The 27,839-nt window shown below is 40.7% G+C and overlaps 1 protein-coding gene across 1 annotated transcript; it reads left to right on the top strand.

Annotated features, from left to right (window-relative positions):
- The first annotated feature begins 96 nt into the window (after window positions 1–96).
- Window positions 97–27,839, top strand: eif3ea (eukaryotic translation initiation factor 3, subunit E, a). The gene is made up of 13 exons (XM_040012653.1): window positions 97–230; window positions 1,288–1,405; window positions 1,595–1,712; window positions 4,503–4,545; window positions 6,083–6,187; window positions 11,205–11,330; window positions 11,692–11,816; window positions 14,841–14,967; window positions 15,563–15,664; window positions 19,597–19,706; window positions 25,865–25,967; window positions 26,435–26,569; window positions 27,682–27,839. The coding sequence occupies exons 1-13, from the start codon at window positions 141–143 to the stop codon at window positions 27,715–27,717; spliced, it is 1,338 nt and encodes a 445-aa protein (XP_039868587.1). The 5' UTR covers window positions 97–140; the 3' UTR covers window positions 27,718–27,839.

Below are 27,839 nucleotides of genomic sequence, written 5' to 3'. Positions count from 1 at the left end.
GCGAAATCATATTGGCCTTTGAAAACACTCCTAAACTCACTGCTAGATTTTTTTTCCCCTCAGTGAGGATATCGCTGATTGGTTAGTTTCTCAGCAAACAGCTGCGTCATTCTACTACTTCCCTTTCCCCCGGAGCAAACATGGCGGAGTACGACCTCACTACCAAAATTGCCCACTTTTTAGACCGACATCTCGTTTTTCCTCTGCTGGAATTCCTGTCTGTCAAAGAGGTACGAAGTAGATGAAAACTTTAACATTTCGGTACATTTTTTTTTGGTGTTTTAACAAGCAGATGACGGTGTTTAAGCTGCTGTAAAAACCCATGTACTCCACGAGCCACATTGTTTGCCGCTTTGTAAAGAAACGACATTTAACCGGAAGTGTGAAATGTAGGAACGACATTCAAAGTAAAATAAATAAATAAAGTTAAAGTTACCGTTTGAACAAAGCCTGTAAACGTCGAGGAGTTTTTAAAAAGAGTAGATCAACGTTTAGCGTAAAGATTTATGTATATGGCTGAAGAAAAACGTATAACACGAGATTTTATGAGCTATAGTGTCACACTTAAGAATTCAATTTGTTCCATATTTGAAAGACCCGAGTCGGAAGTTGTGCGTTTGATTGTGATTCACTTTACACTGGTAAAACCACGCTTTTTTGAAGTTTTAAATGCAAGTTTTAAGTTTAGCTAAGTGTATGAGTCCACGTTTTCTAAACTCGAAGCAGCTGGTTTTACAGAGTTGTTTGGCGGTGGTACCAGACTTGTCCTTATTCGGTTCAGTGTTATTGCCGTGTGAATGTGCCGGGCGATGAAACATACTGTAGTCCTCTTTCTCTCCGGTAAAGCTAAACCCCAAAACCTGAAAAGCGAACAACTGAAAAAATTCATGCCCAGTGCTGAAATAGTCATTTAGTTTGGACGTTTTGGTTCACTTAACACAACGTTTGTGGCCAGCAGATTGATGCAGAAAGCTAATAAGACGAGCAAGTTTTTTCCGGTCGTCTGAAACTATTTATCTACGGAAAATAGCATGCTAGATGTTATTGGTTTAACTATTGCCGCCTTTAGTTGAATCGGCTATAGCCAGCAAAGAGAGTGCACTGTTACAAATACAAAATAATTGTCAGCTTTTGAAGTAAGCATCATGGCTTCTGTAGTGTTAATGTATTGCCCGACGTTATGGAGGAGATGTGCTAAATTTATTCAGTACATTGTGCTTTATATTAATTAATGTACAAAACACTCTGTCCTTTGTTCTGTTTCCTATTATTTGACATGTTTTTTAGATCTACAATGAGCAGGAATTACTTCGTGGAAAATTGGACCTCCTCAGTGACACAAACATGGTGGACTTTGCTATGGATGTGTACAGAAGCCTGTTTGCTGAGAAGGAAATTCCCCATAGTAAGTGGTGGTGCTGCTCAGTGGCTTATCCCGGTTTCTCCAGAGCTGAAACATACACTACTCTACACACTTATTCAAAATTGATTTATCAGTAAACTTGGTTTTACAGCCATTTTTAGTACTGGCTTATTGATTGCTAGTTTATAGTGTTGCTGCATCTAATGACTTTCTTTCTCTTTCCTGTGTCAGCGCTGAAGGAGAAGAGGACAGAGGTTGTGGCCCAGCTAAAGCAGCTGCAGTCAGAGACCGAACCCATCGTGAAGATGTTTGAAGACCCTGAGACAACAAGGCAGATGCAGTCAACCAGGTATAATCTGTTATTTCCTACTCTAAACATATCATTCAGCTGTATTTAATTAGTGTCCCAAAACAGATTTTATGCCAAGCATGAGGAGTTTGTAAAATTTACTGGCTCTTGGGTTAGTAAAACCGGCACAGCAGCATAGCTAATGGATTTTATGAAGTCAAAGGAGCTGCACATTGAACAAAAAATGTACTTAGCCTTCTCAGGAAGACACAAGTTAAAAAAAAAAAAAAAAAAGGCAGATGGATAATGTTATGATTAACTTTATCGGGACTGTTTTGTGGTATTTCAATTAAAACAGTCATATCCAGCTTTATCTGTTCATTTGTTTCTTGGCAAGAGTGTGTAGGGTTTATCAAGATCATTTTCTAGTTTAATGTCTTTTTGGTTTGTGCTTTGGCTGCACTTATTTGTTTATTTAAGCCACATACTTGTAGAAACTGTTGTGTGAGATTCAAAGCCTGATAGTGGCAACAGTGTATTAGCGCTTGTCTTTTTATTGTTCGTTTGCTGTCAGCACAAAGTGAGGAGGAAAGTTTCTGTCTTATGTTTTACATCAATCTTTTCTTGGTTTATAAAACAATAGGAAACTCACCGGGGGTTAGTTGTCTTTAATTAAAAAGGACAATTTTATCCCACGATTCTGGACTAAATTCTGCTTAATGCAGTTGCTTGTTTTTAACGTTATGCCTCGTTTATAGGATCACCTGGTGCTGGAAATAAAAAAAATAAGTTGTCCTTTGTCTTTTAGGTTAAATGGTTTAACAGAAGATTCACATCAAACAGTTTCCCCAAGTGTGTTAGATTAAAACTCTCATCCTATAGTTTGTATTGAAGTTACCACTTACCAGGCTTTTTTTTTTTTTTTTAAGACTTCTTCTGAAGCCGTAATCCAAACTCAGCTGTCATAGTAAATCATGTTTTACCATATCTATAAACAATCTGTCATTATTGGATACACTCTGTGGAATATAATCACCATTAGGATGACCAGTGATTTATGTTCTCATTTGTTTGGAGTTGTTAAAGCACTGAAAACCACTTTGGGGTTTTTGAGTAGACAAGCTACTGATTGCTTGGTGGGGGGTTTTGTGTGTGTGTGCTAACATCTCCTGATGGGTGCAAAGCGACAGATTGGATCTTTTACATCATCAGTTTGTTAAACACTGTTAAACAGCCTAGGGTTTCAATGATTAAACACTGGAGTGCCATGAAGTTGTAATGTTGTCAGTTTTACTCTTGATACTGGAGAAATAAATAAGACACATTTCCTGTTTAACTTTACTACATTAAATTTATCTCGAAAATTTTATCTCACCAATTTCTTTTCTAATTTACGTTAAGATTAAGACGGTTGTCTGTGATGCATTTTCCATGTTCCCAATCCAGAAGAGAGATCTCTCTTTTGGAGCTTCTGTGTGAAGGGCAGGAGCAGCAGCACCGCCATCCAACAGACACACACAGCCTGCTCTTAGTGAGGATTGGGAAAGCTGTGGTTACACTTGAGTATAGTCACACTTGTTGCCACATATGCAACAAGTCTTTTGCATGTAAGACCACAAACATGAGCAATATGTGGAAAAATCTAGTAAGATCACATCACACGTAGTAGGAGAAATGGATCTGTCTATCCCCCCCACGTGGGTTGCATATAGAACCGACATACTTAATTAAGTAAATGATACAAGCATGGGTTATTAGTGTATAAAAGCAACCATCAGTCAGCTGTGGATGTGCTTTTAAATGCAATCTGAGCTGCTGTTCAGATGTCTACTTGTCAACACAGACTGTTTTGTTAGTGTGAAGTAGCCCACTGGACAGGGAGTAGGAGGATGTCTGCCTGGTACATGGTGATTATATAACTCTAATCACCAGCAAATTGAAATTGTTACTTTGCCTCTGTCCTCAACTCAGGTGTACTGTGTTTTCTATTTTATTTATGCCGCACCAATTGACAGGAACAACAGTCTTTTCAAGAACCCTACAAGAAAACTGCTTGTCAGGAAATAAAGGTTAATAGAGGGTTAACTGGATCCCCACTGATGATATAACTGTCCTCAGCCTGATCAGCCCCAGCTACTGGCCAGTCGTCTTACCTGAGTAAATCTTTTCTGGCCTCAGGATATTTCTTATGTGGAACCTTATTAAGAAACTGTGTTTTGTGGCAAGAACTGCACATGCTAGTGGGTGTGATAAGTGATCGCAATATGTGTTACTAGCATGGACAGTGGGCTGAAATTTCACAGTAGAGGGTGGATATAAAGGATCTTTAGCTTCAGAGCCTAAATCAAATTCATTTAACAAACATCACACTTGTTCCAGTAAATGCACACTCATTCATTCCCACTGTGAAAGCGAACTCAACCCAGGCACACACATAGTTTCTATGTGGTGTTCACATAAATAGATTTTAGGTCACAGGCAAAGTTGTAAAATGCATTCAGGAGAGAACAGTTAAGGGAAGCCAGTGCATTCCTTTATTTTGACAAACCCATAGAGACACAGAGGCTGTGCTGAAAAATCAGTACTCACTTTATTCACCAGACATCATTTGTTTGACATGGCTAACATAGATTTATGTTGGCCAAACCAAATGTAATAAACAGCCTATCACACCATTTTAAAAGTGAAATGGTCTTCATTTTTGTATGGTTCTTGATTTGGCCCAAAAGTGGAAAAATATACCTGAATGATGGTCTAAATGTCAGTTCCTTAGCCAAACGGCAACTCAAGTTAAATGGTCTCTAACTAAAGGAACTGTCTTGCTTTCTTCTTTTTGTTTCTGTCTTCCAGAGATGGACGAATGCTCTTTGACTATTTGGCAGAGAAACATAACGTAAGTTGGCCTGATTTGCTGACATCTCACTTCTTCGCTGCATTTCCCATGGCTCTTGTGTGAACTCATGGTTGTTTTAGGGGCAAAGCGGGAGGGACAGGCCGAGCAGGGAAATGCAAAATTACTTCCCAAAACCCTTAACTCATTTTCGGGGTTTGTATGGCTTGCACAAATTCTGTGGACATTTACATTCTGTGGTGAATTGTTAAGAATAAACGGAGTAGCTCGGGACTCGTGGATAGAGCCGCAAGAATGCCGGAGGTTCTATATTTACCGTGATGTTTGGCTTCTTACCCTCCCCTCCATCGGTCCCCTCCTACTCCGGTATCCCGCTGACCTGCGTGCTGTCCTCAGTGTACCTCGACACAGCCCGAGCTCAGAGCCCCTCAGTATGCACTGGGAAAGGCTTGGGCGGCAAAAGGCACTCGCTGCCTGTCACGGTTGTTCTGAATCTTCTTGAATGGCTTGACGTCAGCTCACGCTGCTCTGAAATACTGGACAGGAAGGACATTTAAATATAGGAAGACATGTAGGCTTGAAATGATAGCCCCATATATAATATATAGTTCATATGACCACATCTTGGAAGGCGTTTTGTTTTGTTTTGCTTTTTTTAAGTTAAATATTCCCTTCCTTTTCATTGGGAAAAAATGACTTAGCAGTGTGCCACCACAGCAGGGAATTATTCAGATGCAACAAATAAATATGGAATATTGTCATATTTGTGATTTAATTTATAGGTCATTTGTGTTTCTCTGGAGTTTTTGTTATGACTGTTTTTGTGTAACTTTTGTGTTTATTTTACTTTTAACAAAACAAAATCAGAATTTTATCCATAATGTGTTAATTAATAAATATATATATATATATATTTGTATTTCAGCTGATTACATTCTGATGATACCAGCTCATGTTATTTACTTTTTATTTAATTCAATGATGGTTTAAAACTAATTTGTTCCTGATCGTAAGCTCACATCATGATTCTAATAGCATAAAATGCGGCCATTTTTTAAAACCTGAGATACATGGAAGTTGTCTTTGAGCACATTCCTGTGACACACTGCTTGTGGCAGTAGTGAAACTGGGGCCTCGCCTACGGTCTCTCCTAACTTGTTTCATTTTAACCCAAGCCACAATGTTTTCTCAGTTGAACCAAATCGTTTTGGAGGCTAAGTTGAACCAAACAACTAGAGAAAGTAAAAGAGAACAAGTGGTGAAAATGCTAACGAGTGAGTGAAACAGGACACCATCACCACATCACCTGTTTACTTATATGATCAAAAGCTTTATAAACATAATTTACAACTGTATAATGCCTGACAAATAATGTTCTGTAAAGAATTATCATATAATTTTGATAATCGGTCAACATTTCAATGATTTCATATTTTTTTTTACAGTAGAAAAGGTCTCAATACATACCAATGTCCCCTTTAGAAATGGTATTTATAAAGTTTTAGTCTTACCATTTCACGTTGTCAGCAATTCACATTGTCTCTGTAACATTTGTGTTTATGCTGCATTTCTCTTGCAGTTTCGTCAGGAGTATTTAGACACCCTGTACAGGTATGCCAAGTTCCAGTACGAGTGTGGAAACTACTCTGGTGCTGCAGAGTACCTCTACTTCTTCCGTGTCTTGGTAAGCTTTCAGCTTTGGTCGCACACATTCAACACATTTACAATCTATTGAACATGAATGGTGGCATTTGCTGATAACCGGTACCCCTTCACCTAACAGAGTGCCAGTACTATTTTTCTATCCTCATTTATATACTAGCTCAAGGCGTTCGTCTGATATATTAAAATTGAACGTCACATTAGGTTTGCCAGATAGCTTTAATTCCTCCATATGCCAGTGCTTGCATAGCAGAGGAAAAGAACACTTAGAAGTAATTGAATGTGAAAAGCTTACGTCATTGCCTGTTCAATTCCCTGCACGTCTTCTGTATTAGGAGGAGACTGCTGCTCTAGGACTTGAGTAGGATCTTTTACTGGGCCAAGTGATCAGTGGCGGACTGCATAATCTGTCTGTAGTCTTCTCACGGGGCGGGACTCAGTAGACAGCTTATTGATTTGAGTGCTGTGGCCAGAGAGTCGCTAGTCACGACTTCTGAGCTTATGTACTTAGTTATGCAAGGCATCTCCCAGTTACCATTAAGAGGGTTTCATGCAATTTGCAAGGTGTTTCTAAGAGGGTGTGTGATTATCATGGGGGATGAAAATTAACTGTACGTAATTAATAGCTGTCTTCATCATACAGCTATCTTTCTTTTCTGAATTTGGAGTGATGAGCTGGAGGACAAAGCCAAAGTTTTATTAAGTAGTTTTCAAGATGTTTCAAAGTCCAGTGATTGTCTCGCAGAGAAAGATAATTACTGTTCACCGAGACCACTGCCAGTATTCAGTCTATGCACATGCACATGCACGCTCTCTATGTTCTCTATAATGGAGCCTGACTGACATATTTGTGAGGCTGATGTACTGGCCGATATTAGCTGTTTTTCCAATGTAGTGGTATCAGTATTTAAAACGGCTAATAAATGAAAATTAAAAAGGTAAAAAAGAGACGAGAAACACCCTTCAACCATATTATGAATTTTGATGATGCTTATTTTGTCCAGCGAAAGGAATTTTGTATCTTCCCTGTTGGCACAACAACACGTTTGGAACGCCAGAAACACAAACAGTTGATCTTAGCTGAGTTGGGCAGAGCATAAATGAGTAATCCACTGGATGTTCTGACAATTAAAATAAAAAGGCGGGGGGGTAACGGGCAATGTCATGTTATCTTATTAAGGAATTATAACTACACCCAATAAATGCCTGGGAAATCTGATTCTGTTTAATTTGTCTGAAAGAAAAAATATCCGTAAACATTTTTTTTTTAAATGCCCAGGAGGATATATTAGTATCACTCTTGTTTCTTCAAAAAAAAAAAAAAAAAAAAAAAAGCAAGCTCGTATCGGGTGGCCTCTACTTTACAAACACAAAGACATATTGTGTATAGAATCAGAAAATAAGAGTGGACTCACCTGGATGCATTAAAAAAATCACAATTGCCAAGTGTTGGTAAGTGCAATGATCAGTGGTCGTGGTGTTTTTGTGACACGTAGGGGACTCTCCAAGCTTGTACAATTTGTTGACTAAAGTCATTTGGAATAAATCAAAATGCCCTGCAGAAATTAAACTCTATTGTTACTCCTTGTGTGTAATCTTAGATCAAGTGTTTGTGAGTTAAACTTGGAGCTGAATGTCCTATAATGAGCGATGGAAGCAGCCTGCATAGTTGGTGGTTTCAAAGTGTCACTCACTTGTCCTCTAGCTTTGTTGTTCTTTTGTTTCAGCATTTAGCTGTGTGGTAAAGCAAGGACTTATGCTAAAGCAGGCCAGGCAGAATAATATCAACATTTTGTCTGTTTATTAGAGTGAAAAATATTAAGACCATTTTTGGTTGTTTCTGTCCTCATTAGCATTTGATACGGCACTGCATCCTGTCTTTTGGATGTCAGTGACTCTGCCTAGTCATTAGGGCTGCCACAAGCGATTATTTTGATAGTCGATAGGTTGGGCCGTGAAGCATACACCCGACCCATCCCCAATCTGGGGAAATGAAGGCCGCATTTGTCGGAGTCTTGGAATTTGGACAGTCTTCGTTGTGTCGCTGTAATGTAATTGGCCTACAAATGCAGGCACAGGAAGATGCGCTTCCTGAATTTGGACACAGCTACGATACCGGACACGGCTTCTTCTTCTTCGGGGTTTAACGGCAGCTGGCATCCTTGTACATGCAGTGCTGCCGTCTTCTGTTTCAGTCCGTTATTACACTCTTAAATCCTACTACTTATTCCTGCGTCTTTTGGGATCTTACAAAGCTTCAAATGACGCGTCGACTATTACATTCGTCAACGTAATTGTGACTAGTCGACTAATCGTGACTAGTCGACTAATCGTGGCAGTCCTACTAGTCATGCACATCTCTGTTCCCCTCCTGAAAATCTTGGCAATGATTGACCTTCTTCCCTACAGACAACTCTTTTAGCCCAAAGCAGTTGGGTATTTTACTGATGTGCTCAGATCTGTTAAGGGAAGAGACAAATCAATAGCGTGTAAGAAAAGTCTTCAAAAGCTTGCAAGGCGTATGACCCACTATCCCAACAACAGTTGTTTATGGCGTTGCAACTCAGTCTAAATAAACCAAAATTGCTCTAATTGAGGTATGCTGTTCAAAGTCCAGCAGAGAAGGCTTTTTTCCCTTTTCTTTTAACCCTCAAATTGTTAGTTTCCTCATTTCCAGCCTCTGTAACTGGATATCTGTTGCTTACTCTTGACAATGCGAGAGGCTTTTTAGAAAGGGGAATAGGTAGAAATGGGTTTCATTAGTGAGACTCTGTGCACTACTCCCTCTCCTCCTCCTGTCTTTTTTTGTGTTTTTGTGGACCTCCCATCCTCACAGGCCCCTTGTCTGCCCCCCCCCCCTTTCCGTATGGGAGAGGTGAGGTTCCATAAAGTCATTTAACGTGGGAAACCCAGTCAATTAAACGAAGGAAGCCAGCCTTGCAAAATCCATGCCTCAGGTCTTGTTACAGTGTGGCCTAGCCCGAAAAGAGCAACTTATTCATATCATCACTTAATGCAGGGATTGAATGTTAAGAATAAAGATTGAGTATCCCGACGGATCCCCAGCACAGTAAATTTATTGTTGCTGGTCAGTCAGCGAAAATGTGCCCATTTCACAAACCAATGGAAACTTAAGGTAACTGCTGGAAAAACCCAGGTATTGAAACTTTTCTAGCGTGGCGACTAGTGAAAAGCCAGACTGTGTGTGTGTGTAGAAAGCTGCCATAATGACCTGGAGGTCAGCCAAACGTAGCAGGCAGGGACTTCCAAGAGAGAAAAAATAGCAAACAAAACAAAACACTAGAACAGATGAAACGCTGACCTTTATATCGGCAGCATAGCCAGTTTCTTCTCAGAGCTACAATGCTGATCTTTCTTGTGACTTCTGCAAACCCCCCTTCAAAAAAATCATTCATTATAGACCAGAGACGTGCTCTGTGATCAAAGAGCGCTGCTCCGACTGGTTGGATGCACACAGCATCTTACTGTTTTCTCCTTTGGGGGAATACCACAAGAGATTTTCCAAATATTTTCCCTTTACCTGCCATCATCTCATATTATAACAGCTTGATGAAATGTTATCAGACTGTAGCTGTTTTTTGCTAAGCAAGAAATCCCTTTTAGCCAAATAATCACCAATTTCAGTTTCAGCAGAAACCTGTTCTCTTATTTTTCCTTTTTTTTTTTATTTTATTTTTTTTGCTTGAAGCGTTTCCTGCGTGTGTGCATCTGTCGTGTCTCACAGTCTACTACAGCAGCTGTCCGATGTTGTACAGGGGCGTTTGGTTAGCATCTAGGTTTCTCTGGACGCTCCACAGACACCCACCCCGACTTCCTGCTTGACTCATGTCAATGCGTCTGGTGTTTGGTGTTATCGTGGACTACTGTGGCGCACAGTTTCCCATGAGCCCTAGGGTGTAGTCCAGTGGTCCACTACAGAGTGATTGCATCGCAGAGGTTCAGAGGCATTCTCAACCTGCGTTTCATTACAGGATTCTTTTCTTTCTTTCTTTTTTTTGTTTGTTTGTTTTAGCTGGGTTCTGGGAATCAGAAACTGTAGCCTGCAACACGTTTGAGAGTAATTATCCTCTCAAAGATGTGTCTTGTTAGCCTTGGTTCATATTTCAGCCTAATTACCTTGTGATTAAGACAGTTGTCCAGATTTATTGAAGGTGATGGGTGGCACTTTTCATTTCTTGTATAAAGAGCAGCAATATTTGCAAGAAATATTAACAACTCCAATTTTCTTGGATATTTTGAAGTTGGATCATTTAAATATTAATGAAGACTTATTTGATCACCCCTGTGCCGCTCTGTTGCACAGACTTGGGCAGTGTGATCTTGATTCAGCAACATCCTAACTACACAGCCATGCTAGCAAATAAAAAGTCATGACCTATGTGCCACATTCATTTAGAACAGTCTTTTATCGCCGATGTGTGCCCTAATTTTATCAATCTATGAGATATACTCTTTGGATTAGTTCTGATAGCAAACAAGTCAAAAGTATCCCCTTGCAATAAATACAATTCAAATTTTAAACAATGTTTCATCTTGCTGAAGCGTTTTTAAACCTGAGGACCTTATTGGCATTACCCAGTCAAATGAACTCTCCAACCAAATGCTATAATTCTGTAGGACTGTTCAGGAAATTTCAGTGACACATTCTTCAAATATGTCCTTACTTAATGTGGCAATTTACCCAAAAGTGCTTTGAATGTGGTTCTATTAAAGTCTTTCATAATTCATTTCTCTTGTCTGTCAAGCTCCATTTCCCCTGCCATGACATAATTTAATTGGTTTGAAGGGTATAAATGAGAAAAGTTACTGTATCATACAACACTGCTACTGAAGCCAAGCAAACGGTGACAAGCCCTGGCTTGCTGCGTATGGATGCAGATGTTGCCGCTTGGTCTGCCAGCCCGTATGAGAACAACCTTAATTAGTATTTGGTCTGTCAAGTAATGTGGAAAAACACTTGTTTTGCAGGTGGGACTGTGTCATCAGTTTAACAAATGTATCATGTTGTCCGTTTCAAGGTCCCATCTACAGACAGGAATGCCCTGAACTCGCTGTGGGGCAAACTGGCCTCTGAGATCCTGATGCAGAACTGGGAGGCAGCCATGGAGGATCTCACCCGCCTGAGAGAGACTATCGATAACAACGTAAATGCCCCACTTCTCAGAATTTGATACCACATTTAGATTCCCTTACATAGACTCCCGTATTGACATTTCACTTGCAGTACAGCTCTGCTGTGGCGTTTTATTTCTTGCCACACACACTCATCTGACTGCTTAAGAACTTGGATTTGTGTTAAGTCATTATTGGTGTTTCTTTGGAAGCTGAGGTGATTTCCTTGTTTTGAAGATGAGAAGAGCTTTAATATAACTGTCTTGAAACATATTTGTGATATAAAATTACTTTCTTTTTTTTTCTTTGCCTTTCGGTGGCCTCTTTTGGACCTTCTTTCGTGTCTGTCTTCATGCTCGACTGGGTTTCTGCCTTGGCCTTGGCTGTGTCCAGACCGTCAGCTCCCCTCTCCAGTCTCTTCAGCAAAGGACGTGGCTCATTCACTGGTCTTTGTTTGTCTTCTTCAACCACCCCAAGGGCAGGGACAATATCATTGAGCTCTTTCTGTATCAGCCACAGTAAGTACCATTTTTATTATATTTTTTTCAGTCTTTCGACTTCAATCATTCTTTTAGAGAGGAATTTGAAAACTGTTGAAACAATCCCAGGAAGTAGTTGAAAAGATCAGATACATTTCCCCTGAACAATGTCTAAAAGAAGAAAGGCACAGTTTTGCAGTGTGGTTGAGACTCGGCCCTGTTGGCTGTTTAAACTACACTCAGAATGGCATTTTGTGGTTTAGCATTACAAATGCAAATGAAAATGAGATAATGTCTCGAAATCTTTTTTTTTTTTTTTGCATTTTGAGAATGGCCGTGACTAAAAAAATTATATGCTGTGGTTATAGTGTTATATTTTGACCCTCTAACGTGTTATCTGACTTGTATATATCAAAATGCTTCATAAAACATTTTACACGCTGAACTTGATTTAGAGGGAAACTGTTTTCTGTCATGACACGTTTTTTTTTGGTGGTGGGCTTCCTCATGAAACACTGCTGGTTTTTTCAAAGTGGTTTCTGAAGTGTGTTTTCGTGTGGTCTGTTTACTCTCCAAGTCGAGAACCAGGCCATATGTATCGCAGATCGGAAACTTTATACACTGTGTTAAAATTTGCACACCACCTATTTTGATGTCTTAGCTCCCTCCCCTGTTCTGATTGCAGGCTTGTATAATTGTACAGATGATTGGGCTCCACAGACAGTATGACAGGCGACCACAACACAGCACACTCAAATGTCTGGTTCCCTGAATTTTACTCAGTTTTTAATTTTATTGTGGATGATTAAGGAGGCCTGCCCAATAATTACTCATGAAAAGCTCACCCAGCCATCTGTTTGGACAAACTGAGGTAGATTTGTGTGCTTTGCAGTTTCACAGTCTTGAAACCTCATGTTTTCCCCGCTGAGGCTTGGCTTGGCTCTTGTTTCCCATCTCTTGACCAGTACTTCCTTTGGCTGAAGTTGGTGACCAGTGGTTGGCCTTCAGCTCCACATTTGACCTCCCTTACCCCTGCAGTCAGCAAATGTTGGTCCAAAGCCTTGTTTGTGTACTACTGACAGAGTGCGCAGACCTCAGGGGAAATAATATCCAGTAACAAAGTATAAGACTGGCGCAAAATAGTCAAACACTACTGCAGTAGTACACCCTGTGTTACTTGATTGTTGAAATCCCTCCTTGGGATGTTTGACATGACTTTCTTTTTCCTACAAGCTGTAAAACGGGACCTGTTCCTGTGTTCTCACACAGGCTCCTTAAATAGAGGAAACCTGAACTCATAGTTGATTTCTTGGCTGCATGCCTCAGTAGCATCTTCAGTAAACCAGTGCAGTGATGCTTGTTGCCTGAAAACTTAAAAAAAAAAAAAAAAAAAAACAAGTCTCCTAAGTGGGTTAGAGTGAATGCACCAAGAAGGCTATGGTACAGTGATTCATGCAAGATTGCTTGTTATTGGAGCCCCCAGGAGAATGAGTAGGTGTAAGTTAATCAGGAACACAGCAGGGAGCGTTGTGGGTTTTTTTTTTTTTTTTTTTTTTCTCCCCCCCCCTTCTTCTTCACAGGGAGTCAAGCAACTACAAAGCAAGAAAGGGAGCTCTCCTAAAACCAGGCCAACAGTGGCTTTTTAAAGGTAGCCCACTGCCATTTTTAGACTGAACTTCACAAATGCCGCAGGTTCCCCTGTCCCTTTAATTGATTTTGATAATTAAGCCTGGTTTAGAACCGCTTCTCTGAGTAACATGTGCTCCTTTGGCCTTAGCTATGGAGAACTGAAGGAACCTACCTGGGCTAAACAATTAGGTGAATTCAGTTGGCTAAGGACCGTGGCTTTCAAAAGTCTGCTAACCGTTTACAAAAAAATTAAACTGCACACTAAAGGATTGCAAACCCTCTTAAAGTCATGATAAGGGCATTTTAATACTGGGTGTTACAAAACTGTCAGAACACACAGTGAATTGCAACTTGGTGCATATTTTCTTGGATAGCCACAGACCGGGCAGAGTACACGATGACTCCAGTCCACTGTCAAAACTATTTATAAAGAGCATGCAAGCAGATCAGAACTCAGCCATGGAGTAATGAAAGAAGGTAAATCACAATTTACTTTTACACCATGTGAACAGCAAAGAGCTTGCTGGTCCTTAACCTGAGGCAGTGACAGCAGCACAATGCACTATGGAAAGCTGACAAGCTGGCAGAAGTAGTGTGATGCTTGGAGTAATGTTTTGGTGGGAAACCTTGCGTCCTGGAACTCATGTTAAGATTACTTTGACACATACCACCTACCTAAACATTGCTGAAGATGTTCACCCCTTCATGGCAGTGGTATTCACTGGTGGAAATGGCCTCTTCCAGCAGGATATTACATTCTGCCACAAACATTTTTCAACAATGGTTTTGGGAATATGACCATGTTGTCTTGGCATCCAAATTTCCCAGATCTCAATCTGTTTGAACATGTGTGGGTTGTGTTGTTAAAAACAAGTGCACGTAGTTTCAACATTGCAACTCAAATTACTTAAAGGACCTGATGCTACACCCCCCCCAGACTCCCTCAATACCACAAAGTGCTATCAGAGAGAAGTGTAGTTAAATGTCCATGTCTCTAATTTGGATTTGTTTTGATGTCACAAATACTAGGCAGGTGGTTTTAATATTGGTGTGGGATTATAATGAGCCTGAAACAGTGTTGTCTCTCTCGTGTTCAGCCCTTAGCAAGTTGACCTGTGCTTGGAGCGTCAGTCCCTCTTGGATTGAGTTTCAGCTACTGGGCAGGTCCCTGCTCACTGATCTGTATCTTCTTGCCAGAATCCCCCCCAACCCCCTAAGATGCTAATGAAAGAAATGGCTAAAACTTGAACCCAGGCCGACCCAATGAAGGTCCTGTTAGGACATTTATCTGTTTAGCTGAAAAGGATTTTCTCTGTTGAAAATGCCAGGAGCCTGATAAGAATCCCAAAATGTTATATTATGTGTCCTTGTAAAGATCACATCTATGCTTACGTTGGTCTTATAAGTGATTGCTTTCATCCTACCTCACTCCAGATACCTCAATGCTATCCAGACTATGTGCCCCCACATCTTGCGTTACCTAACTACAGCGGTCATTACAAACAAGGATGTCCGTAAACGTCGGCAAGTTCTGAAGGATTTGGTGAAGGTCATACAACAGGTAAAAAAAACACACACAAAAATCTGTCACAGGGTGCACAGTTATTAGGTCATTACTTATTGGCCATACTGGCTTTGAAGGGTGGGTAACTGATCATGTACTCCAATAGCATTGCTAACACTTCACTTTAAGCACAATGGGGTATATATATTATAGTTTGAGTCAAGCAAGAGAAGCCTTGAACTCCTGATGAATGGCAGTAAACTGATTAACTGTTGTGTGCCCATGCCTTATCTACCAATGACAGTAGCTGGTTCAGAGATCTAAGCACTGTTTTGATTGGCTGTTGGTAATGAATAAAAGATGTCCTCAGTACTGTCTGCTCTATAGCCTTATGTGAGTTAAGAAATTTAGAGCCCTTCAGAGTTCAGAGCATGGTTTCATTTATTTAGCAATTGTGTCCAGCAGGTGGTGGTTCTGACTACATTGTAAAACGCTTGAACTTCATATACAGATAGTGATTCACGTTTGCTACATTTGTCGTATTTATTTCTAAATAAACTGTATAAACTACTTGCACCTTACTGTCGATGAGCCCTAACTTTCTAACTTAGACACACAAATATGTTTGTACCTGTGATTTTTATGTTCTCAGGAATCTTACACCTACAAAGATCCGATTACAGAGTTTGTGGAGTGCCTGTACGTGAACTTTGACTTTGACAGTGCTCAGAAGAAGCTCAGGGAATGTGAATCGGTGAGTACCCACTTCAGTCATCTCACAAACAGTAAATTCGTCATTTTGCTCCCAAATGGAGAAGAAATGTTGTTTTGGTTTTTTTTTGTTCATCTGCGTGACAATATGGGGGTCTTCTGAGGACGTCTGATTTGTGGGTCAGACCCCTGAACTTTCACACAGAGCATCATAGTATTAATGGTTAGTAATCGTGTCATCTGTGTGTGACCTTCTGCACGTTCACACAGCGATTCTTTTCGCCACAGTTCTGCGTGGGTCCAGTGAGGCAGAGCAGTGATAGGCTGGGCCTTGTATCTCACTGTCTGATATGTAGAGGTCTCCTTGGACACTGTATGACTCAGGCTTCAGTCAGATTATGCTATGGCCTGTAATTGACCCATCAGCCTAGTCGTTAACAATAAAAGCTTTATAAGCACAAGTCTCCGCAGAGGCGTGCAGACACTCGGTTTAAGAGGGAAATCTGTCATAACACCACTGTTCAGAGCATTTATTTCAATTTCGGTTTGCAATGATGAAATGTAACTTAATATGAAATATGAGTAGCTTACAGTAAAAGTCTTCTTTGTGTGTTGACTACAAAGCTTAACACACTGAACAGCATGATTTGAGAACTTGTCCTTGAACAAGATAAGATTTACAGCTCACTTTGCGGAAGAAACCCGCAAAGACATGATGCAAAGTAAAAATAACATTCTGCCCTCTTTTTCCCAAAACCTATTCAAGGTCTGTGTTCAGTCTTTTCTAGAGAATAGTGCTAATTTAGTCCATGTTCTCCTTCATGTCATACACTCAATTTCAATTATTTGCAGTAGAAACACACACAACTTGGTCCAGAGTTAAAAGTAATCATATAGCTTATTGTTCATCTTCTTATATTACTGACTATATACAAAAGACTGGCTACAGCTGCCTTTGCTGGGACACCTGTTATGCAAAGAGGTCACACCAATGTCTGGGCTGGTGGAGTAACAAAAAAGTTTAAAAAAAAAAAAAAAAAAAAAAATCACCCCTATTTTTTTATTTTATTTTATTTTTTTTATTTTATTTTTTTTTTCTGTTTTGTTTTTATTTTTTACAGGGGGAAACAATCTATAGTTTTAACATGAAATTCTTTTGGGCACTTTCGCATTGTTTACATGTTTTAGCTCTGGAGGTTGCTGCTTAGTGTGAGACGAGCAGAACAGGAGCCCACTCTTAAAAAACGGCCCCACTCTACCACTAGAGATTTAAAAATGCCACACGTTTTTATTTGAAAGCGTTATTAGACTGGGTGAATAAGAAATAATGGCTCTTCTGACTCATTTTTCACTTTAAGGTCAATTTAATTTTATTTTGGGCACTGTGGTGCATAATTGAGTTATTTGGCTTAATTTGTATCTTCTGATCTCAAATATTGCCAGCAGTGTTCTTTTTCTTAAGGTTAATTCAAGATTTTGTGCAGTTTTTTTCATTTGAATTCTGTCAGGTTTGTGTGTGACAGACAAAATAATAGGTACCGGTACATTGAAACTAGACAGTTGCCACAGTTTATCAAAGATTGTTGCATTAGTGACCTTTGTATATAAGATACATGGATACTCTAAAGGATATTCTGGACACATTCTGTGGCAAGTAATCAAATTTAAAGACAGAGCAGGTGTCCTGATTGTTTTGCTATGTACATATTGTTTATTTAGTAGAACTTAATCTCCTAGTTCATTCTCTGCATACACACTGCAATTTGGCTTTCCCAGATGACGTGCTAATTTGGAGGTGCAGAGGATTAAAAGACTAAACTTAGGGCTATTTGGCCCCCGTTTCATCTTTTGCCTCTTGCAGATAAATGAAAAACATGTGGCCTGATCAAATGGCTCTTTCTTAGGAGAAAATGTTTATAACTCATGTCAGTGGTATACTTAAGGTTCTGTTTCATTTAGATTTATACTCTTTTCTCTAATATGGAGTCATCTGCCTCACCATATCGCTACTTTACAAATGAGGAATTTAAAACGAAATTAATTAGCCAAATTTGTTTTTGTGGTTATGTACTTAAAAAAAAACAAAAAAACACATCCAACGTGGGGGGGAAAAAAATTTTTTTTTCTGTAAGGTCTTCACAGGTAAAATATGACACCGCCGTCCTTGTTAAACACTTGCACGCTCTTTTTAGGAGCTCTCTCAGTAGGTCCTGACCTCACCTCGTGGGGTTTTGTTTACAGACTCGACTGTGCTTGAAACAGATGCTCACTCCCAATTTCCTCTCAGAGCCCAAGTTATTCCAGGTGCTTTTAACACTAGCTTACCTGTCAGTCTTATCAGAGCATGTCCAGTTGGCACAAAAGGCTTCTATTAACCTTGTCCAATTCACAACGAGTTGGGTGGTTCCAAAGTGTTTAACAGCACCTCTAATGCATTACTGTGATGCTATGCAAACATGTGTTTGTTCCCAAAATGGTCTTGTTTGAAGTCGGTGAGACATTTGTGCGGGGAAAGAAAAGTCACACGCAAGAGAATAGTTTCATTGGTTAAAGGATCTCACAGACCATGGAGTGATTGAAGTAAACCACTACACACTGCAATTGGTTTTTGTCTTGATGAACATTTGTAGTGCCTCACATTTGATCCGCTGAGAACAGTGGCACCCATTTATTTGCTGATTGCCGCAATAGCACGACATGCGTATTGTTTTCAGCTCTCCCAACTTCAGTTCACTGCAGCCGGTACAAAAGTATGAGCCAAGTGCTTTCAAATAGGGAGTTTAGCTTGGTTAGGCTGTACAAGTTGTTATTTGTTTCTTTCCCACTCCACCCAAATCTGGAATCGCTGTCAGATGTTAGATGCTTGCATGGCAAAAGAATGAAAAGTATAGGGCTACCTATAGTCCGGCCCTCAGATTGCACATAAATGGGCTCTTCGGGCCCCTTCCAGAATTTGTTTAAACTTTGTGGTCTGAATCCCAGATGACAATAATTAGGGCACTTAGCTGTTCAAAGTTTATCAGCCTTAGATAAGCATTGTCATAGCTGAAAACGTGTGTTGCCTGATAGCGCCATGTAGTTGGGATTTATTCAAGCAGAACTTTGTGCAGATAGCAGCTTTCTAGGCTTAAGAAAACAAAGAGCTGGTAATCCTTACAGAACTTTTGAAGATAGAGGTCTGTGATGTGAAATAGCTCTCACTGGTGCATTGGAATGCAGTAAGCACTGGGAAATGGGAGCATTTCATACAGTAGTACCTCTGGGACCGTAGTTGGGACATGAACATTTATAGTAGATTAAATGGATGAATAGGCCATATGCAGCAGTAAGAAAGAGTCAAAATGAGGCTGCATTTGTTATTGTAACCGGCCACAGGTGATTTTTTTTTTTTTTTTTTTTTTTTTTTTTCTCCCCAGCACATATTGTTGAAAAAAAATCAGTGTCATTTGTGAATGGAATTTAGCTTGTGGTGTTGCAGATGCTGCATGACAGTAGCTGTGAAATTTGACAATCCTACAGAGAGGAGAGAGAGAGAGTTGACACTGAACCAACAGCCCAGATGACCGGTGATAAGTCGCTGACAGGGTGGTCATCTCTGTGGCTGCATCTGTTCTTACTGAATGGTGTAATGTGGTGGTTGTAGAATCTGAAGATTTGTGGTTGTTTTTGAAGTGTATTACTTAGAGAGGGAACTTTATTCTGAAACAAAAATGCAGACAGTGTAGTTCTTCCTACCCTATTTACTACAGCAAAAACCAAGTTGGAATTGGGCTTAAGTGAACAGAATTCTTTTCCCCCTTATTACATATGACATTAAATAAAAGAGGCAGACAAAGCACTCATGACTTTCCACTCTGTCTGGTCCAAACTCAGAGTTGTGTGTATTTTAGGCCAGTGTCCTAGATTGATAGAAATAAGCATTGCTTTCATACCTGTTGTACAGTGCTCTAACATGAACTTCTTTCCGTCTCTTAGGTTCTTGTGAATGACTTCTTCCTGGTTGCTTGCCTGGAGGACTTCATCGAGAACGCACGGCTCTTCATCTTTGAGACCTTCTGCAGAATTCACCAGTGCATTAGCATCAGGTTAGTAACACACATTGCTCAATAGTTGTCTGTTGTATTGGATGTGTATTCCCCAACTAGTTGGCAAGTAATTCCTGGAAGTTGCTGGCAGTTGCTACATGAAGTCTGTTGCAAAGAGGGTGTTGAACCAAAAACCACTTCTGGCCGGTTTGAAAGCTGTGAATGTCTGTGTGCTGCTACGTAGAATATGTTTGACAGGAAAACTGACTGACATCATTAATGATTAACAGGAAATACTGTTTAATATCGCTACACTTCAAGATGCAGGAAGTAAGAACAGCTGCTTTGCGATTAATGGAATTTTCCTGAAATGAGTGTTTATTGGCCTCTCCGTGCACAGCCATGCTAACCCCACACATCTTGGGGATAAGTATTATGGGGTTTAACTGCTTCCAGGTCTCTACAGGTTGCTGTGCTTACTTAACTTTTAAGACCACCTGTCAAGGCCAGTTCACTACAAGTTGTCTTCCAGTAAGAGGTCAGGGTTTGGATTGCTTTAGATGTTCCCAGCTGCTCCAGTACACATAAACATTTCAGCTCTCTTTGGCTGGGTAAATGGAGGTCAGGGGGTTCTGTAGGTCTTAATTTGACTGTTAGCTTGAAATTCAATTTAGTTACATTAAAATAAAATTGACCTTGGATCCATCCCCGAAACCAAGAAATTTAGTAAATGCTAATTATAGTGAGCATTAGCGGCGAGAAAGAAAAAAGATTATAGTAATTGTTTGTAATTAAGAAAAATTATAGGATTTGGCATCAATTTGAGAGAGTTATAAAGATAAAGAGAAATTCGGCCTTCCTAGCTATCCCGCTTGTCTTTGTAAGTGTTATCTCTGACGTTAGGAAGTGCATATGTTATTCTGTTGTTCATACTGTTCCAGACTAATTTACAGTACACATTTTCCACTGCTTTCACACAGCAGTATGCCGTCCCTCAGGCCTATTGTGACTGCTAAAGATTTGAAGGAAAGGCTGCATTTCCAAGTATGGTTCACAAACACGTGATGCTCAGTGGAAAGAGGGAATGAATTACTTCTTCTGACACGAAAATGATTGCATTGACTGCTACATAGAGCTGTGGAAGTCTGTAGTCAAGGTTGAACTATGGAACATGATCAGGCCCTGTTGAAATCTCCAATTGCAGATTGTCTGGAATTGATTAGGAGTCCTGGTTCTTTTTGGCAGACTTAGTGCAATTGGATCCATTTACTTGTTAAGGACCACAAAAGGTTAGTGGTAACATTGAAAGAGGAAGTTGAACAGTGATTTTTCTACTTTTCACCTTTTTGTGTGTCCTCAACTCTCTTGTTTGTTGAGGTTTCTGAAGCAGGAACACAAACCAAGGGTCGTTTTAGGGATTTCCGTGTTTATTTTTGGTGGTGTTGTGACGATGGACAGAACATGTCTGTTTTTGACAGACAACCAAATTCCAAGTCATTAGTCCTCTACCCAGAAGCCCTCTGCACCCAAGCGTGGACTCAAATGAATTTGATGGCTGTTTTTAATGAGGACATTTTTACAGCTGCTGGCCATGATGGTTTCACAGATATTTAGCTTGCCTTTTGCCCACAGCTTGAGATACAAAAGTAGACCAGAAGTTGGCTTATTTTAGTTATTTTATGCAAGAAATGCTTGTGTAAAGTGTACTGTAGGCACTGAAAATGTGATTTAGCCCACACTTGCAATCCCCCCCCACACATGTCTTTTTGTCTAGACTTTTCAGTGTCTCAAGAGTGCGTGCGTGCGTGTGTGTGTGTGTGTGTTTCCAATTTAGCTTTGCTTTCCTTGTTTGATTTACAGGCTTTATTTCCTTAGTCCTTCCATAAATGTTTCAGACCCTGCTGTGACCTCAAATGCACATTTGTCCTTTGACATTATGAGTAAATGCTTGAGACGTGGTCATTTGGGGAAGTTTTGTCCCCCCACCCCCCCCACTCATGACTGGATTGTTTTGTACACAACAGTTCACTGGTATTTGGAAAGGGTGTCGTGTGTATTTGGAAGTAACACTGAAGAGCTTTCCACCTCACAAGTGAGTCATTAAAAAGACCACACAATCATTTCGGTTTCTCCGAAAAATCAATTTTACCCCAAGCCGAAAACGAGGTTGCTCCAAATGGCTTGGACTCTCCTAAACACTATCATATGTTAGTGTTTAACAATGCATTCATTTTAGGCCAGCCATGTTAAGAAGGGGTCTACTTTGGAGAAGAACCCCCCCCCCCCCCCCCCCCCCATCCTCCTCTCTCCCTTAACTGAATTAGACCCCAATGCCTGACCTCTCTGTTCAAGTGTGAGCTTGGTATTGAGACTCACAGGAGTCCCCTAGCCTGAAGTCGAAAGCTCAGGAGCCAGAGCGAGTAAGGGGTCGAAGTGAAAGTGATCCTTCTCCCCAAAGGAACAGGATCATGGTTGTGTAAAATAAAACCAGACGTGGAAGCTGCCTGTTCAGCTTTAAGGCCAAAAGATGTCAATAGTGTGGGTTGTTAACTCTGACCTGCGCACTGTATGCTCCCACATCTGTCCTTTTCTGTCTTTTTTCCCCTTCCCCTCTGATCTTCCTTCTCTCTGAGATATAAGTAAGGTTAGCTGTTGAAGAACACTGTCACTAGAACATAAGATAAAGTTACCCTGCTCTGATATACAAATGTGCTTCCTGGGAGCAAAACATTGCCAGACTTTATTTTATAAATTAGATTAGAGGGCTTTGACTCGTACAGGCCAAGGCCTTGGGCCTTTTGGGGCACTTTGCGTTCCTGTGTTATACTGCAAAGACAACAGCGAGAAGGGTTAAGGATTAGCTCAAGTCCCCAGCGAGGAAACCACATCATGTTTGTTTTGATCACCATGTCTGACCTGGACTTGACTGACATGCGTCCCGTCTTTCCTGAATTGTCAAACAAAACACCCACAGTATTCCTGCGCAGCAATCGCCTTCACTGGAGTGAAATTAGAGCCAGTTTCAAATTTACTTTTGAATTTGTGTTAGATTAATTGTTAAATAAATAGTTGAAGAATTGTTACTAATATCAGTCAGCTTGATAGAGTGCGATGTATAGTACCCTTCAAAGGTTTTAGGTGCTTTTGATGCCTACAGTTGTACCCCTTATATTCCAGTCTGCCTGCCTGATGTTACTGAATAAGTCATCCTGTACCACGTTAATGATCCCACATACAGAGTTATTAAGGACTGTCTTCAAGATCCTGCAACACATTGCCTCACAGAGCATGAAATCGAAATCTTGAATTTCCGAGTTGACAGTGTGAGCTGCAGCTACTCATCAGCGCATCATTTACTTTAAATTAACACTTGCTGATGTGAAATGGTGTCAGTGCGATCACCGACATGTGTTAACCATCAAACCTAAACTTGGGTCTTTAGACAGCCTACACACAAACTTGTGACGTTCCAGACAATGATCCATCAGAGCAATGTTGTTGTCATGGATCATTTTCCACAGGTTTGATGAGCTGAAGTGTAATCAGCTGTCCGGCAGAGCTAATGTTACAAGGTTTGTTGTTATGAGTGACAGCTTCATCAGTCTCCTCATATCCTTTCCCCTCCTCTGGGCTGCTGGGATACTCGTGAACTCCTCGCAACTGCCTTTTTTTCTGTCCTGTTATCCACCTTCTCAATCACTTGTGGTGTAAGTGTTGAGAGATGTGCACTGTCACTTGGAGACCAAACCCTATTTTTCTCATTATGCTGAGGTAATGCCTTTTATTTGTTATTTATGCTTTTAATGCCTCATCCAGACACTGACATCATTTCACTTCCCTTCTTTATGTGGTTTTGCCACCATTTGACCAACATTCATGGGTTAGAAAGTGGTAGTCTTTTTTTAAAGTTTTTAAGCCTTGAGGTAAGACAGACATATCACAAATCCAAAATAAGATTACTTCCCACTAAAAGAATGTCTTAAATAAGCCTCTGAGAGCGACAGTTGAAATCTGTACTAGTGGTTGAATTTGTTTGCTGAGGCATGGCGTGAGAAGTGGTGTGGTCTGGGCAGATTCTTACTTATATTGAAGGGGTCTCGCGAAATGGGGTTAATTGACCAGGAAGCGATCATTAACAAAGTCAGTTGTTTTATACAGGCCTTTTTAACCTGTGCTATTGCTTTTTTTTGTTTTGTTTTTTGCAGGAATACCGATTTCACGCATTTGTGCCAGCAGGATTTGTGCTTCTCGAGGGAGGGGCTGGTTTCATGGTTTTGAGATGAGAGTTGCTGTAGTCATTCTGAGTAGTGCTCAAAGCGGCCGGGAATATTTATTGGGGCCCTGATATGAAATGTGGTAGGCGTGGAGGGTGGCGAGGGTCAGACAAGAGGAAAGAGGCAGGAAATGTAGGGGGAAGGGGGTATCGAGGGGGTCTAGTTATTTTGAAAGCCACAAGGGAAGCCAGCTGCAATGGGGAAAGCTTTGGATCAAAGAATGCCAGCCACCCTCATAACCCCCTCCTTATACTGTGACACATCTACATCCAGCTCTATCAAAGAGCAGCCCGGTCTCCTACCTGGCTTTTACTTCAGGGGACATTTGCTGTTTGGAGTTGTCTGATGAGCTTTAGCAGCCACGTGGACAAAGAGTGTTTCCTGGACAAAAAAAGAAAGGGTTAAATAATTACAGAGGTTCACAACATGGGGTAGTACCCATTCTTCAAATTGAGTTGTTCATACAAGTCTGTAAATCAAGCTCCCATTAGCAGGGGACCATTAGAAGTGTTTGGGTGTGTTATATATTTTTTGCCTGAAGCGCAATGTGTTGGCCATTTATAAACTTTGTCAAATGGAAATAATAACCAGTCATTTGGCACCTAATGTGCAACATCAGTCATAACATAGAGTAGCATTAAATACGATTTACTGGGTGCTAGAACATATTTCATGCATGAATCAGCACACACAGCAGCTACATTTAATTGAAGTCAGGGTTTCCAGAAGCTAAATGTTACCTGAGAATTAACAGTAAAATTCAGTTGGGGTATTTTATTTATTTTATTTGAAAATGGCAGTTTTCAAAAATTAAGTATAGCTCCATGATTTAGTAGATTAGACTCACCACCTAGTGTAAGTAACTTGAAGTAACACTTTTCTGTATGAAATTGTCTGTGTCTCTGGCATAGTAGTTCTTGGCCTGCTCTTCTATACAGCGTTGCTTCATTTCATTGAGTTTTGTGGGGAATCATTTATGCACATCTCTCTTAAAGTCCTCTCATTTCAATCAGGTTGAGCTCTGGACTTTGACTCGGCGATTGCAGCGCCTTGATTCTTTCCTTTTTCAGCCATTCTGTTGTAGATTTGCTGCAGTGCAGGAAATCGTTCTTTTGCTGCATGGCCCCATACAGACCAAGCTTTAGCTGTTGGACAGATGGCCTCACATTTGACTCTACAATACTTTTGTACTGTTGATGTTCAACTCCATGAGTCCCGTGACTCCGAAAATCAGCCCAAATCATCACTGCTCCACAACTGTGCTTGACAGTTGGCATGAGGTCTCGGTGCTGATATGCTGTGTTTGGTTTTTGCTAAAGGTGCCACTGTGCAAGCTGTGTGGACGAACATCTCCACTTTGATCTCGTCTGTCCAAAGCATGTTGTTCCAGAAGTCTCGTGTGTTCTTCTTCTGTTTTTATAGAGGTGCTCACACTTGCTGAATCAAGTGTATTTGATCGGAAGCACCTGGCACCCTCTTAATTCCTATGGAAGCAGTAAATGTTTACTTACTGCTATATAAGTCTGCTTGGAATTCTGTGAAAATGTTCTTTTTCACGTGACTTTATATTAAAAGATATCCCTCTTAAAGTGTGAGCTTTTATCAGCTGTTTTTTAGACTTTGCTAGACTGTTGGTGGCTCAGTATAGTGCTTCAAGCTACAACAATTGAGACTCACGCAGAAGTCGTGACAGTTCGATCTACATACATTGGTATTGAATGTGCTATTCCACACACGTACACTAATGTACAAGAACAGCTGATTTTTGCCGATATCCTGTCATTGGCTAAAAGTATTGGTCTAATTAAAATTCTAACTTGATTGCTGACCAAAGACACATCCTCTGGGAACTCTTTAATGTCTCTAGAACATTTAATATCAATGTTACTTTGAATTATTTCAACCGAACCAGGTTAGAGCTCACTGTCTCCTTTTCCTCAACAGCATGCTGGCAGACAAACTGAACATGACTCCCGAGGAAGCCGAGAGATGGATCGTCAACCTCATCCGCAACGCCAGGCTGGATGCCAAGATAGACTCCAAACTGGTGAGACCCTCTGTCTTCTTCCTCAATCAGTCAGCTCTGTGCTTAAGTAATGAATCAAATCCTTTAAAACAAATCTCAGCAAATTGGGGGCTGTTTCAGAACCACTTCTGTGTAACCTCAGGAGGGAAAAGGAGCCCAACGCTATCCTCATTTTTTAAATTTTATTATTTTTTTAAAATGGAAGGGTAGCTATAAGGACATTGTAACCGCAGTATCTGAGCCTTGTTACATATCCTCTTATGAGGCTCTGTGTTGATCCTACATGTTATGGCATACCCATCGCAACAGTTCTCTGTAATCAGTAAATCATAGCTTAGTCTACCAGAATGACATAGAATTATCTAGATGTGCCTACAGTAGAAACGAATAGGACCTATGTGATACTTCTGGTTGGTCATTGTAGAATAGCATGCCTGCGAGACTAAAAGTTATTGGCATTATTGTGAGGCTATTATCCATTCTTCTAGGGCCATGTGGTCATGGGGAACAACGCCATATCGCCTTACCAGCAGGTGATTGAGAAGACTAAGAGCCTCTCGTTCCGCAGCCAAATGCTGGCCATGAACATTGAGAAAAAGCAGGCCCAGAGCAACAGAAACGAGGTGAGTAATGCACAAAGTGTACATTAAAAAAAAATTCACACAAATCTCCACTCCCTGCTCGTCACTGTAGGGGAAGCAAAACTCACTTAACTGATCAGACTGAAGGTCAGCGTGCACTCAGGGTAGTTCAAAGCACCTCAAATGATCAGCTCAGAAGAACAAGGCTCAAGAATGTTGATGAACAACCGTCAACAAAAGCTCTCTTTACACGGAATAAAGCCAGTAAGAGCAAGTTTAACAGAGCTAATGCTTTCATCCCTCCATTGCTCTTCAAAGGCCTAATGACAAGGTAGATTCCAAACAACCATAAAACGAGGCCCGAGCTCAGTGACTCAGCTCAGCAGCGTAAATAAGGTGGACCCTCACTCTGGCTTTGGTGAACATTAGTCAAAGTCTGGAGTTTTCTGCACTTAGGACCTGTTACAGATGTCTGGCTCGGGGTCCAGTCATCCCATTTAAGTCTGTTTTTGATGTTGACCTTGCACGTTATGGCGCTATGTAGGCAGTTCAAACATTGCAGCTACGTGCAATGCTAAAATGATGCTCCGAACTCCCTGAAAAGTTGACATCTGTCAGAGCGGATTGACGGGCAGCCCGACACGACCGAGACCAGGCAGTTACAGCATTCATGATAACCGTGCGCCTCTTGAGTATCTTTTTGATGTGTTCAATTAGCCTCCTCCCTATTGTTTGAATGTCTGCAGCGGGAGTGCAACCCTAAAGTTATCCTATTAAAAAAACACGCCCCCCCCCCATTAAGGAGTTTTTGTAATTAGACCAAAAAAGAGAGGTTGCAAACAACTCACAGAGCACGATTGCATCCTGCTGTCCTTAAGGCTACAAATTACTTGCATATAGGGAACATTTACAGCCCTACCATGTGGGCCAGCTGCTTAGGGTCCCTGTCAGCTCTCACAGCCACCCAGCACTCACCAACAGAACACACACATTACACACACCCGACAAGGGGAAAACGTCATCATATAACTGCTTGCACATGTATGTTACTTTTTTTTACATTTCCCACAGTCAACAAGAAAGATTTGTTTTGATCGCTCACAGTGATGTGCAAATGGTCTAAATGTGATGTTTTCTTCACGCTTCTCTTGCAGACACCGAGCTGGGCAGGTCAGGAAAGCGGATTTTGATGGATCACCCGTGCCCTGTGGTGTTGCATCTTTTTCCCCACACTTGTCCCTCAAAGAGCAGATTACTGTTTTGCACTTGGTTCAAGTCATCACCAATTCAATAAAAGTGACCAACAAAACCA

Source organism: Simochromis diagramma, unplaced genomic scaffold (assembly GCF_900408965.1).
Source record: "Simochromis diagramma unplaced genomic scaffold, fSimDia1.1 OVJJ01000618.1, whole genome shotgun sequence".
Taxonomy (NCBI): Eukaryota; Metazoa; Chordata; class Actinopteri; order Cichliformes; family Cichlidae; genus Simochromis; species Simochromis diagramma.
Note: the sequence above shows the minus strand (reverse complement) of the source record. Positions and strands in the feature narration are given on the sequence as shown.